Genomic DNA, 14,415 nt, shown 5'->3' on the forward strand with positions numbered 1-14,415 from the left:
TGTACACTTGGCAAAATACAGTATAATGTAAACATAACTTTTTTATGCACTGGAAAACCATAAAATTCACTTGATTGCTTTATTGCAATATTCACTTTATTGCAGCTGTTTGGAACTGAACCTGCAGTATCTCTGAGGTGTCCCTATACTCTGATGTTGCCATGATGACATCTACTTATACTGTTCTATATGCCCAAATTTCCCATAAATTTTCTAGTGGCGCCTCAATTGGTTAAGCGTCCAACTTTGGCTCAGGTCATAATCTCACAGTTCTCAGGTTTGAGCCCTACATTGGGCTCTCTGCTGTCAGTGAGAAGCCTACTTCAGATCCTCTGCCCACCTCCCCACCCCTCTCCCACTTGCGTGCCTACTCTCTTTCTCTCTCAAAAATAAACACTTAAATTTTTTTTTTCTAGTTGACAAACTAATGTTACTTTAAAACTCAAAACCTTTGGAAAGCACCATCTTTACCAATTGTCTGATGTTTCTGAATTGATAAACATCAAAGAATAAAATGCAACTTTGAATAATTTTGGGGAAGAGAGAACAGTGCAATGTATTACAACCTATTTATAGGCAGACAGTAGTCCATAAGACAGAAAACTTTTGGATTTATCATTTATGTTCTCAGCTCCTGTATTGTACAGGCCTACAGGTATGATGTATACAACTGTAACAACCACATGTCAGATATTATTTATAGAACAAATTAAGAAATATTCTCCCCATCAGCTTACTGCACAGCTGCAGCTATCATAGCAAATCCCCATTCACAGAGGCTGGCATGGACAATATCTACCATAATAATGGCTACATGATGATCAGGACAAACCTGATCTAGGAGGGGAAATTTCTGAGTTAGAGGAAAATATGGGATATGAAAAATATGGGGTGGGGGTAGGGAACAAGAAGAAAGACTATTAAAAAAAAAAAGTAAACAATATTATGTTGCAGTTTCAGCTATGGTAAAGTATAGATGTTAAAAATGACAACCAAGGGCATATTTAGGAAGAAGGCAGCAAAGGCAAACATAATATATATGACAACTAGGAAACTAGAGACTCAGAAAAAACTAACAAAATAATTTATTAAGGAAAAGTTTGGGCATTCACATTTTTAAAAGAGGGCAAACAAATGAAATAAAAAGTAACCATGAATAAACTATTCTTAGAATTAGTTTTTAAGTGAATGAAAAGAGATTTATTTATAGCTTACACTGGAAAATTATGACAGCAAGACTTCTTATAACTAATTGGAAGAATGTATTCACTTTTGTAAAAGTATAATTTAGGAAAATGATTTGAACTCTCCCATACAATGGCAATTGCTACACTTTCTTCTTTTATTTTATTACTTACTTATTTATTTATTTTTAAGTAAACTCTACCTGCAACGTGCGGCTCAAACTCACAACCCCAAGATCAAGTTGCATGCTCTACCAAATGAGCCAGCCACGTGCCTCTCTTCTCCACTTTTATTTTTATTTATTTATTTTTTAATTTATTTTTTTTTTAACATTTATTTATTTTTGAGACAGAGAGAGACAGAGCATGAACGGGGGAGGGTCATAGAGAGAGGGAGACACAGAATCTGAAACAGGCTCCAGGCTCTGAGCAGTCAGCACAGAGCCCGACGCGGGGCTCGAACTCACATGCCGCGAGATCGTGACCTGAGCCGAAGTCGGACGCCTAACCGACTGAGCCACCCAGGCGCCCCTCTTCTCCACTTTTAAACAATGACAAGAATACAATCTTTAAGACTCTACAAAGTCCTACCTTATATGGGCTAATTAGTCTTCTTTTAATGTCCAGTCTATAGCTTCTGTACTGTTCAGCATCACTCATGTCAGTTACCAGTAGTCGAAGAATTTCATAAACTCGTCTAGCATGTTGCTTAATGAAACAAAAGAAAAAAACATGAACACTTTCAAATCACAAAATAGTGACACTTTTCCAAAAGAACACAGGATATACTGAATATCTCCTATGGGCCAGAAATTGTGCTAGGTACCAGACGAAAAACAATAAAAGATAGTTTCTGTCTTTAAGGAGGCAGCAGCCTAATGAATAACACAAATGACTGAGGAGTGGTTAATTTAATGATGGAAATATGCATAGGGTATTATGGTAGTGTAGCCTGGGAATGGGATAAACGCTAGAAACAAAACCTGGGGAAACAAAACCTGAGCTGAATCTTTTTTTTCTTTTTTTTAATGTTTATTTATTTTTGAGAGAGAGAGAGGGGGAGGGGGGGGGGAGAGGGAGGGAGAGAGAGAGAGAGAGAGAGAGAGAGAGAGAGAGAGGGAATGAGTGGGGGAGGGGCAGAAAGGGGGGAGACACAAAATCTGAAGCAGGCTCCAGGCTCTGAGCTGTCAGCACAGCCAAAGTTGAGTGCTTATCTGACTGAGCCACCCAGGAGCCCCAAAACCTGAGCTAAATCTTCAAGGGAAGGGACCATGCCATTCTAGAAAGAAGGGAGGGCACTGTGTGTATACAAGTGCACACATGCAACACACATGCAGGACTGAAGCAGCCTGACGTTGCTGGAGCACAGAATGAAAAGCAGTGAGTAGAAGTAAAGTGAGGATACAGCAGAAGTGTGTTTACATAGAAGCTTACACACTGTGTTTTTATCACTGGGCTTTTATCTAGCAGGTGACAGATTTTAAATGGCATGAACAAAGTGCACAAATATGAGTTTTAAGAAAAGTATTCTCTCAGCTACATAGAAATGGTAGCAAAAAAGGTAGGAAGACCAATTAGGAAGCTGAGCTATTAAATCAGGCAAAAATGATGAAGGCATGAACTAAGCACAAGTAAGAATACTACAGGAACAAAGATTCTAGAAAAAGAGGAAAGACTGGGTGTGGAGAAGCATGTGGGATGATAGAGTTTCCACAGCCTAGGAGAGAGTCAGGAGGCAGCAGAACATATAAACCTAAAGAAAATTCTAGTTTAAAAGAGTGAGGATTTAAGCAATATCAGTACACAGGCAAGAGTGAAAACCGTGATTGGTTAGGAAAGCATAAACAGTGAAGAGGGAGATGTCAGAACCCTGTACTGCAGTGACAATTAAAGGGCAGGGAGAAGACAAAAACAAAGAAATATTAGGAAAATCAAGCTTTTGATACCAAAAGTAGTTTGCCCAAAACTACTTTTGGTAGCCCATAATTTTTCTGTTTGTGTTGTTTCACATATATTTATTGAAGACAGGGGAGGGGTCAAGTATAGGTAGATTGGGAAGATGATGTCTGAACATTCCGGAAGGGACACCTGAGCTGAGCCTGAAAAATGAGTAATATCTGGCAAGGCAAAGATGGAGGAACAAGAAAAGGGGGTATCAAGGGCAAAGGGAATAGTTAAACAGACTTCAAAAGAAGAAAGATGTAGCACAGTTGGGAAATAGCAAGAGGTTTAATAATGCCACAGCTTGCAGGGAAGTGGTAGGAAAATGAGTCTACCAAGGTTGGCAGGGTCCACATTATGACTGGCTCTATGTGCCATACTAAGTTTTAAATTCTTTTTCTTAAAGGAAAAAAGGTGTTTGTATTCTCTTTTAAAAGCTGAGCTATTGAATAAATTCTCTAAAGGTTTAATACAGTCTGGACATACCAAATATTTCTAAAATACTTATTTATCTTAAAACTAGGAAGCCACTAAAGTGTTTTAAGGTAGGAGAAAATGGAAAGTTTCAGTTCAAATTAAGCTGTTAAAGATCAGTGATCAGGAACCTTTTTATATACAGTGTTGGAGTTCAGAAGGAAAATCTACATTGGAGAGTTAGATGAGATCTCCCAAGTCAACAATATCACGTACTAGTCCTTATTGGAATACTCTTCATCTCACATACCTTCTTCATCCAAATCCTACCCATTCTTCAAAGCTTAGATCAGATGCATCTCCCTCCCATGAAAAACTCTGACTCCCCTGCATACATAAATATAAGAAACTAAACTCCCTCCTCTGAACTCCCAGATTATTTCTTCTGTACCTATTTTAGGATATTTACTACTTTAAAATTCAAATATACAGATGTATATAAAGTAAAAGTTAAGTGTTTTACTCCAGCCCTTCCCCCCACCAATACCATCTCCAGAAGTATTAACTATTTTATCATTTGAAATATTTTCTTAAAAAGCAAAAGATCATACTATCCATTCTTTTCTGCTTGTTACACTTAATAAGCCATAAAATCAACCATCTTCCCATTCTATTCATCAGGAAATTAAATTGCCCTAAGTCACAGAACAAGTGCTATACCCAGATCTGAACCAGGCAATCTGGCTTCAGAGCCTATACTCTCAACCACTGCTACTTCCCACGCATGTATTCTAATACATTTGCAACGTTTAAGTTGTACTTAAAAAAGAAAGAAAACTTCCAAACTGAAATGTTTTCCTTCTACAGAATAAAAATACCTTATTTATTTTGAACTTCTGTTGTGCCTCTATTGCCATCTCTTCATTGAATCCTTGCATCAACTTTTCCCGGGAAAAACAGGGCAAATCTTGACAGAGCTTCACAAGCACAAAGTCTCTTAATTTCACGTAACTTTTGGATGGATCTTCCGCTAAAGAAAAGGCAGAATAATATTTCTCTTATCCAACATAATTCCTTCAGCATTTGAGATCTCAATATACATGTTAGGCTAGAAATATTATTAAAAGAATTTTACAAGACAAAAGTTATAATGAGAAAGGATTATTCCTTTTTAATCAAACAATGGCACTATTATCTTTGCTAAATAAAATTATATAGTATTTGTGAAATTAGAGCTACTCCCTTCAGATGTAGACTTTTTCATGGGTGCTATCCTATGCATCTTAGTTTTTTTATTAAAAAAATTTTTTTTTAATGTTTATTAATTTTTGAGAGAGAGAGAGAGAGAAAGACAGAGTGTGAATGGGTGAGGGGCAGAGAAGAGAGGGAGACACAGAATCCCAAGCAGGCTCCAGGCTCTGTGCTGACAGCACAGAGCCCAACGTGGGGCTCGAACCCACCAACCGAGCGTTGAGATAATGATCTGAGTCGAAGTCAGACACTTAACTGACTGAGCCACCCAGTCACCCCAATTTTATTTTCAATTAAAGTAGCTGTATAAACAAGAGATTCAAGTTTGGATAATCAATTCCAAAAGCAAGTATTCAGTGATATCTAAAGCTTCTAAAGCTCAATTTATAACTCCCCTACCCTAAACCAATAACCTTTACACTCTGCCATACTTCTTTCCCCTAATTAAAAAAAAATTATTGCTTCCACAAAAGCAAATATATATATATTTTAAGAATAAAATGACAATATGATTTTGATCCTTTCTTCACTGCATCTGAATAGCATAGATCTTCCTTTGTTTGTCTATCTACATTAGACTAAGTAGTTGACAAGGAAAATAGCAAAACATGATGGGTAGAAAGAAGACTACACAAAGAAAATCAGTTTGAGTCCCAGTTCTGTCATTCATAGATACAGGACCATGGGCAAGTCACCTCACTTCTCTGAGCTCTTGTTTTCTGATCAGTAAATGGCTTGAAACAAAGAATACTAAATTCTGAGCTAGTTCATGGATCATAAGACTTAATATTGTTACAGTAACAATACTCTACAAATCATTCAAAGCAATCCCTATCAAAATCCCAGCTAGCCTTTTTAGTTGCAGAAATTAAGTTTATCCTAAAATTCATACAGTTATGGAAGGAACCCAGACTAGCCCAAACGATCATGAAAAAGAACAAATGTTAGAAGACTCACACTTCCTGATTTCAATAATTACTACAAAGCTACAGTGATCAAGACAGTACGGTACTGGCATAAGAACAGATCAATGGAACTGGATTGAGAGTTAAAAATAAACCTCTACATTTATGATCAATTAATTTTTTTTTTTTTTTTTTTTTGTCAACTGACTTTTGAGAAGTGTTCCCAAACCAATCAGTGAGGGAAAGAATGATCTTTTAACAAATGGTACTTGGACAACAGGATCTCCACAAGCCAAAGAATGAAGATGGACCCCTTTCCTCACACCATACACAAAAATGAATCAAAATCAACCATATACCTAAATGTAAGAGGCAAAACTAGGGTTGCCTGGGTGGTTCAGTTGGTTAAGCATCCGACTCTTGATACTGGCTCAGGTCTTGATCTCATAGTCATGAGATGGAGCCCCAAGCCCCATGTCGGGCTCTGCACTAAGCATGGAGCCTGCTTGGGATTCTCTCTTCTCCTCTCTCTCTCTCTCACTCAAAATAAATAAACTTAAAAAATAAAAAGAAGGGTTAAAACTATAAAATTCTTAGAATAAAACATAGGAATAAATCTTCATGACTTTTGCTTAGGCAATGGTTTCTCAGAACCAAAAGCACAAATAACAACAAAAAAGATAAATTGGGCTATATCAAAATTTAAAACTTTTGTGCTCAAATGATACCATTAAGAAAATGAAAAGATAACCTACAGAATGGGAGCAAATATTTCCAAGTTATATATATGGTAAGAGACTTGCACCCAGATTTTATATATAAAAATGTTTTTACAATTCAATAAGAAAAAGAGAACTCAATTAAAAATCAGGCAAAGGTGCTTCAGATTCTGTGTCTCCCTCTCTCTCTACCCCTCCTCCGGCTCAAGCTCTGTCTCAAAAATAAACAAACATTAAAAAATTTCTTTAAAAATCAGGCAGAGGATCTAAACACACATTTTCTCAAGAAGATCTACAAAGGGACAATAACCACATGAAAAGATGCTCAATCAAAATCATTAGCCACAAGAAAATGCACACCAAAACCACAATGAAATACCATTCCACGTCCACTAGAATGACTAGAATAAAAAAGACAATAAGAAATACTGATGAAGGTGTGGAGAAATTGAAACCTTCATTCTACTGGTGGAAATGTAAAATGGTACAGCCACTTTGGAAAATAATCTGGTGGTTCCTCAAGAGGTAAAACACAGTTACCAGGTTTTTGACCATTTCTACACCTAGGTATGTACCCAAGAGATATGAAACATAGGTCCACCGAAAAACTTCTAAACAAATATTCACAGTAGCACTATTCGTAAGAGGCAAAAAGTTGAAACAACCCAAATGTACATCAATTGATAAATGGATAAATAAAATTTGGTATATCCACACAATGGAATATTCTTTGGCAATAAAAAGAACTGAAGTACTAACCTATGCTATAATAAGGATGAACCTTGAAAACACATCAAGTGAAAGAAGCATCGTATTATTATATGACTTCAATGTCAAGAATAGGCAAATCTATAGACTAAAATAGATTAGTGGTTGCCTAGAGCTGGAGGGGTATAGGTGGTAGGGGGTGAATGAGGAAAGGAGTGACTGCTAATGAGTAGTGGGCTTCTATTTTGGGAGAATGGAACATTCCAAAATTAGATTATGGTAATGGCTGCACTATAAATATCACTTAAAAATTGTACACTTTAAGTGAATTGCAGAATATGTTAACTATATCTCAATAAAGCTGTTTATAAAAAAAAAGTCTGAGCAAGGGGTAATGTTTTATGATTCTGAGTCATTATCCAATCCTCCATTCATTCAATCCATATGAACTAAACACCTTCTTAATGTTTCCATGTGACATTAACATGGTATCCATGTAATCATTAATTAAATATTATACGACAATGGCTTAAAAATGGTAAGTGAAATTCTGTCACTGTATCAGTTTGGTATGAAATTATGGTCTATTAGGAATGTACACAGATGATGAAATCAACAGTGAACAAAACAAATGAAGTACAGACTGTCAAAAGCCAGAGGCAAAAAGAAAATCTTGAAAGCAATAAGAGGAAAACAACTCATCAGAAACCATAGACGGCCAGAAGTCAGTGGGGTGATACATGCAAAGTACTGAAAGAAAAATAACTGTTAAAGAATTCTATATCCAGCAATATCCTTCAAAATGAAGTTGAAATAAAGATATTCTCAGAAAAGGAAAGAGAAAGTGTTGCTAACAGACCGTACAAGAAATAGTAAAAAAAAGTTCTTTAGATTAAAAGAACATGATACATCAAATCTATATGAAGAAAAGAACCCTGTTAATTATGAAATATAAAAGTTGGTATAATTTTTTTCTCTTTTCTCCTCTCAACTGGTTTAAAAAAAATTACATGAAAAAATAATTATAAAACCAACGTTTGGTTTCTAATGTACAAGGATGTAATATATATGTCAATGGGGTGCCTGGGTGGCTCAGTCGGTTAAGCATCTGACTCTTAAAATCTTGGCTCAGGTCGTGATCTCACAGTTCTTGAGTTTGAGCCCCACACTGGGCTCTGCGCTGATGGTGAGGAACCTGCTTGGGATTCTCTCTCCTTCTCTCTGCCCCTCCCCCGCTTGTGGGCGGGCACTCTCACCTCTCTCTCAAAATAAACTTAAACAAAAAGGTAGCAAAAAAGAAACAAAAGAAGAACAACAAAAAGCAACATTTAGAAAACAAGTAGCAAATGGAAGGCATAATTCTAACCACAGCAATAATTACATTAAATGTAGATACATTAAACATTCCAATAACGAAGCAGAGATTGTCAGACTGGATAAAAAAAGATCCAACGATATGCTATCTACAACAGAAACATTTTGGATTCGAAAGCTGAAAGTCAAAGGATGAGTTTAAGCATTACTCAAATAAAAAACAATTGGGAAAAAACAGTTTAAGACAAAAAAAAACGAGAAAAAAGGGCACATTTTATAATGACAAATTAATTCATGAAGATGTTAACAATTATAAACACATAGACAACAACAGAGGCCCAAAATACATAAAATAAAAGCTGACAGAATTAAGGAAGAAATAGATAATTCAATAAAAACAGTTGGAAATTTCAATACTACCCAATAACGGACAGAAGAACTAGACAGAAAATCAGCAAATATAGAGAAGGCATGAAGAACTCTATCAACTAACTTGACCTATCTGGTAGTTAGGTATCATTTCACCCAACAACAGCAGAATACACATTCCTTTCAAGCACACATGGAACATTCTCCAGCAAGACCACATGTTGGGCAAAAAATTAGTAAACAATGGCCCATGGACCAAATCTCACCATGGTTACAGAGAACATACATGGCTTGCAAAACATAAGGTATTTATTGCTTCACATTTTAAAGAAAGAGTTTAGGGACCCTAAGGTAAAGTATAAATTAAAATTCAATAAATGAAAAAGAACTGAAGTTACAAAGTATGTTCTCTAACAACAATAGAATTAGATATCAACAACAGAAGGAAATTTGGGAATCTACGATATTTAGAAATAAAACATACTTCTGAATAAACCATGAACCAAAATGCTATTGGAAGAGATTTTGAACTGGGTGCCTGGCTAGCTCAGTAGGTAAACCATGCGACTCTTGATCTCAGGGTTATGAGTTCAGTTTGGCTGAGGTCATGATCTTGTGGTTCACAAGTTTGAGCCCCACGTTGGGTTCTGTGCTGACAGCTCAGAGCCTGGAGCCTGCTTCAGATTTTGTGTCTCCCTCTCTCTCTGCCCCTCCTGTCCTCATGCTGCCTCTCTCTCTCAAAAAATTAAAAAAAAAAAAAATTAAAAAAACAGGTATTTTGAACTGAATAAAAGCATAACTTATGAAAATACATGTTGTATATAAATATGAAAGTACTTATATATTTAAAATTCTGCATTAGAAAAGACATCAAATCAAATAAAAAACCTAAGTTTCAGTCTTCATTAGAATAAGAGCAAATTGAACCCAAATAAGAAGAAAATAATAAAAGTTAATGTGGAAATCAAGTAAGTAGAAAACAGAAACAGAAATTTCTATGAAAACACAAGGGATCCTATATAACCGAAACAATTTTGAAAAAGAACAAACATGACTAGAGAAATTTCACTTTCTGATTTCAAAACTCAATATAAAGAAAGGCTGAGGTACTGCTGTTGCTGGAGCCATGATACTTAAGAGAGAAAGGGAGGCCACAAAGGCCTAGCCAGCAGTACATGAGCCCCAAGGAGAATGATGCACATCTTTAGGCTGGAAAGCAAAAGGCCAGGGAAGAGGAGAAGCAAGATAAGAAGGTGATGAGGCTGCAGGTGACTCCAAAAAGAAGAAGAAATCTCTAGCCTCAGAAGAGAGTAAGGATGATGAAGATGACCACCAGCAAAGGTGTGGAAGGGCTCATCAACATCAAGAACCACAACTGGGTGGCACAGATAATTAGAAAGGTCACACAAGTGTATCTGGACAAGCCCAAGGAGCTTTCAAGGAAAGAAAAAGACAGGGAGAAAGCAAAAAAGCATCGCATTAAAATGCATTTATTGGGAAGACAGACTAGGCCAAGGCTGACCTCACCTGGCCGGAGATCAATCAGAAAGAGCAGAAAGGAGTGCAGCAGGTCACCAGGAAGAAGAGGCAAGAAAAGCAAAAGAGGATGCAACTTTATCAGGAAAACAAATGCAATCCCTTACCCTAATAAGTAAGCAAGGCCTGTTGGCGGAAATACCAGGCAACTGGGCCCTTTTGCCAGGACATCTGCTATGTCTTGCCCACTCTATGCCCTGGCACCACTGAAGCAGCCCCTCAGAAGTAGGAGTCTCCCTATGGCCTGGGTCCTCCTCTTCATCATCTTAACACATAAATAATTGGGGGAAAAGGCGAGCTGGGGGGCTGGCTGGAGAGGGAACAGCTGCTACCCTTGAGACAAAAAGATGAGGACTGTGTTTCCTATGTAACCATTAGAGTGGTCCTGTTTTAAGAATTTAAACCTCTTTTGGGGGGGTAGAATGAATGTATAGGAAACGGGTTAAGAAGTTTTCATTTGTCAGGTAGATTGCACCTTATGGGGCGGTTGTGCTGGGGTCAGCTACTAATAAACTTGCAACACCAGCCCCAGACTGTGTTGACTGGGGGCTCACTCACAGAGGCTATACTCCAGGTTCTTAAAGGTCATGGTTGTCCCCAGCCAGTCCCCTCTAATTGAGGCTTCCTCTCTCTGCCCTTCCCTACCCCATTCCTAGCTACCTGGGCAGGGCCAGTATCCATTTTTAACCCTACTCATTGATCATTTCAAGAAACTTCTGCAGCACCCAGGAAAACCACACTCCACAAACTCGATGTACATATTTGGTGGATTAAATTTCACATAATAAAAAAAAAACCAAAAACTCAACATAAAGCTATAGTAAACTAATCAAGATAGTATGATACTGGCATAAGGACAGACATACATTGACTCTCAGAATCTAGAAATAACTCTTCCCATTTATGATCAACTGATTTTCAACATAAGTATCAAGGCAATTCAATGGAGGAAAAAAAACCAGTCTTTTAAACAAATGGCACTGCATCAACTGGATAGCCATATGTAAAAGGATGAATTTAGAAACTTATATAATATACAAAAATTAACTCAAAATGGATCACAGACCTCATTTAAGAGACTGGGAACAGGGACTGACTGCAAATGGACATGTGGGGTCTTTTAACTGTGATAGAAATTTTCTAAAACAGGACTGTGGTGATGGCTGTAAAACTAGGCAGATACACTAAAACTCACTGAACTGTATGCCTAAAATGGGTGAATTTGATGGTATGCAAATCATACCTCAATAAAATTGCTTTAATTAAACCTCTACTAAATGACATACTCTCAAGCAAGCATCTCTTTAAAAAATTTCAGTACTAAGATGAGGTTCAAACTTATTTAATGTCAATTTTTTCAAGTCTACCTCTTCTAATCTGTTTAGAAAAACACTGTTTTTGCTAATATTAATTCAAAATAAAATTTAGTATGAGTGACAGCTTAAGTAACCTCTATAGCCTCAGAATATTAGGAAAAAACATAGAAAATAGAATTACAGTTGAGAAAAATCTAAAAACTCATACTACATTCCTATCAGAAATTTTCTTGTAATTCAGAAAAACATACAAAAAATTTCCATTTAGTTTTACATAAGCTGTGATAGACTGACAATATAAGGAGGCAAGTCACCATTTCAATCTGTAAGAACTTTAACCAAAAATGTCAGACTGAAAATGAACTTAAAATGGTGACACTCAGTAATCTGTGACATCTTTCAATTCCTTTGTTTCTCTGCTACAAAGAAAAGCAACACATTTAAAAGATGAAATTTGCTTGAGTTTAAATCTACAGTCACATTCAAAATAAAAAATTGAGTTTTTTTCCAAATTAAATACATTATCTAACAACATAAGTGCTCTTCTATCATTTTTTAAAAATCTCTCCAGGGGTGCCCCGGGTGGCTCAGTTGGTTAAGCTTCTGACTTGGGCTCAGGTCATGATTTCACTGTTCGTGAGTTTGAGCCCTGCGCCCTGACAGCTCAGAGCCTGGAGCCTGCTTTGGATTCTGTGTCTCCCTCTCTCTCTCTGCCCCTCCTCCGCTCACGCTCTGTCTCTCCTTCAAAAATAAACGTTAAAAAAAAAAATTTAAAAAGAAAAATTTTCCAGGGGCGCCTGGATGGCTCAGTCAGTTGAGCATCCAACTTTGTCTCAGGTCATGATCTCACAGTTTGTGGGTTTGGGCCCTGTGTTGGGGTCTGTGCTGACAGCTCAGAGCTCTAAGCCTGCTTCGGATTCTCTGTCTCCCTCTTTCTGCCCCATGTGTGTGTACTCTCTCTCAAAAATAAACATTAAAAAAATAATAATAAAATAAAAACCTCTCCATATTAATGTTATATTAGAGATAAAAAACCATATGAAATCAGATAACACAAATCACCTAAGTATAAAAATTTTACAGATAATATTCTAAAATATTCTATTCCAGTACTATAAAGGGACATTTATTTTTTTTTTTTAATTATTATTTTTTTTTTCAACGTTTATTTATTTTTGGGACAGAGAGAGACAGAGCATGAACGGGGGAGGGGCAGAGAGAGAGGGAGACACAGAATCGGAAACAGGCTCCAGGCTCTGAGCCATCAGCCCAGAGCCCGACGCGGGGCTCGAACTCGCGGACCGCAAGATTGTGACCTGGCTGAAGTCGGACGCTTAACCGACTGCGCCACCCAGGCGCCCCTAAAGGGACATTTAAAGGACAGTTATAATTAGCTCTTAATACACTACTGATAGATTAGTAATACTGATATATATTCCAGCCCAAGATCAATTTCTTTTTTTTTTTTTAAATTTTTTTTAATGTTTATTTATTTTTGACACAGAGAGAGACAGAGCATGAACGGGGGAGGGGCAGAGAGAGAGGGAGGCACAGAATCGGAAGCAGGCTCCAGGCTCCGAGCCATCAGCCCAGAGCCCGATGCGGGGCTCGAACTCACGGACCGCGAGATAGTGACCTGAGCTGAAGTCAGACGCTTCACCGACTGAGCCACCCAGGTGCCCCTGCAAGATCAATTTCTATTGCTAAATTCAATTCTCTTCAGAACTTTAGAAGAAATAAATCACTGATTATATTTATAAGGTCATACAACTGAGGTGTATTCAAATGCTTTATATCTTAAGATAGTGACATCCTGAATAGGAAGGTGCAGATGATATAAAGAACTATCTTCCAATATTTTGCTTTAAAATTAAGTGCTAAAAAAAAAGAAAATGAGTGGCAATTACACCACAACCACCTGTCTATCCTGTAACATAGGCCCATCAATGTTAACTTAATTATTGCCATATCAGACTGTAAATCAAGTAAGCAAAAGGCCATCTCAATATAAAGAATATTCAGGGTTGCAAAGGAAGATCAAGAACCTACTAAAGATCAACAAAGGTAAAAATATATATACAAAATAATGGAGAAACAGGCAACTAAAATGACTAAAAAGTGGAAAATTATGTTTTCTTTTTTAAAAAAGACTGGGTATGGAAATCTAAAAGAAATGTCTTAACGAGAACAGCTGATAAGGCATTTTTAGTAATTTATAATGCTGAGAACTGTTAACGCTGAAAATAAAAGCTGATACCTAGTTTTCAAATTCAGAAGTCCTTTAGCACGTTTAGCCTTTTCTCTCTGGAGACTTCAGTTTGCAATGAATAAAGGCTACACTATTGATGACTCTTCACTGAGATTTAAGAAATAAAATTCTTTATCTGCTAATTGGTGCTAAGTATCAAGGACTTTATTGGTTGGAGTAGACAGAAGAAAATGGTTAAGAGGCTTCATAGAAACAACCCCTGCTGGCACATTACCCACTAGAGAAGACAAAGACTACTTATGTGAACTCTAAGTCTCCAGATTAAAATCACCAAAAAAGTCCCTTCGTTTAGCACCAAGTCTAAGCTCTATAGAGTAAACAGAAGCCAAATAATTTTCAGCTTATTTAACAAGTGTCATCATTTTTATTGTCCCTATAATTTTTCACTTAGCCAGTGAAGGTATCACTTAAACAATTTATAACTTTTGATACAAACTAACTTAAGCAGTTACTTCTTTATCTTCCAAATTTCTAACCCATTTCACAGTA

The 14,415-nt window shown here is 36.8% G+C and overlaps 1 protein-coding gene and 1 pseudogene across 2 annotated transcripts in view; one reads left to right on the forward strand and one right to left on the reverse strand.

Moving 5' to 3' along the window:
- The window catches only part of HAT1 (histone acetyltransferase 1), a 60,374-nt gene that overhangs the window by 10,162 nt on the left and 35,797 nt on the right, over positions 1-14,415 (reverse strand). For both annotated transcript variants that reach the window (XM_047869898.1, XM_047869899.1), the window contains exons 9-10: positions 4,418-4,569; positions 1,776-1,892 (exon numbers count right to left, since the gene is read on the reverse strand). In XM_047869898.1, the coding sequence (XP_047725854.1) occupies positions 1,776-1,892; positions 4,418-4,569 (269 nt within the window). The remainder of the gene's footprint in view (positions 1-1,775; positions 1,893-4,417; positions 4,570-14,415) is intronic.
- LOC125172729 (28 kDa heat- and acid-stable phosphoprotein-like) lies at positions 9,049-10,551 on the forward strand (annotated as a pseudogene).

This window comes from Prionailurus viverrinus, chromosome C1 (assembly GCF_022837055.1).
Source record: "Prionailurus viverrinus isolate Anna chromosome C1, UM_Priviv_1.0, whole genome shotgun sequence".
In the NCBI taxonomy this organism is placed as follows: domain Eukaryota; kingdom Metazoa; phylum Chordata; class Mammalia; order Carnivora; family Felidae; genus Prionailurus; species Prionailurus viverrinus.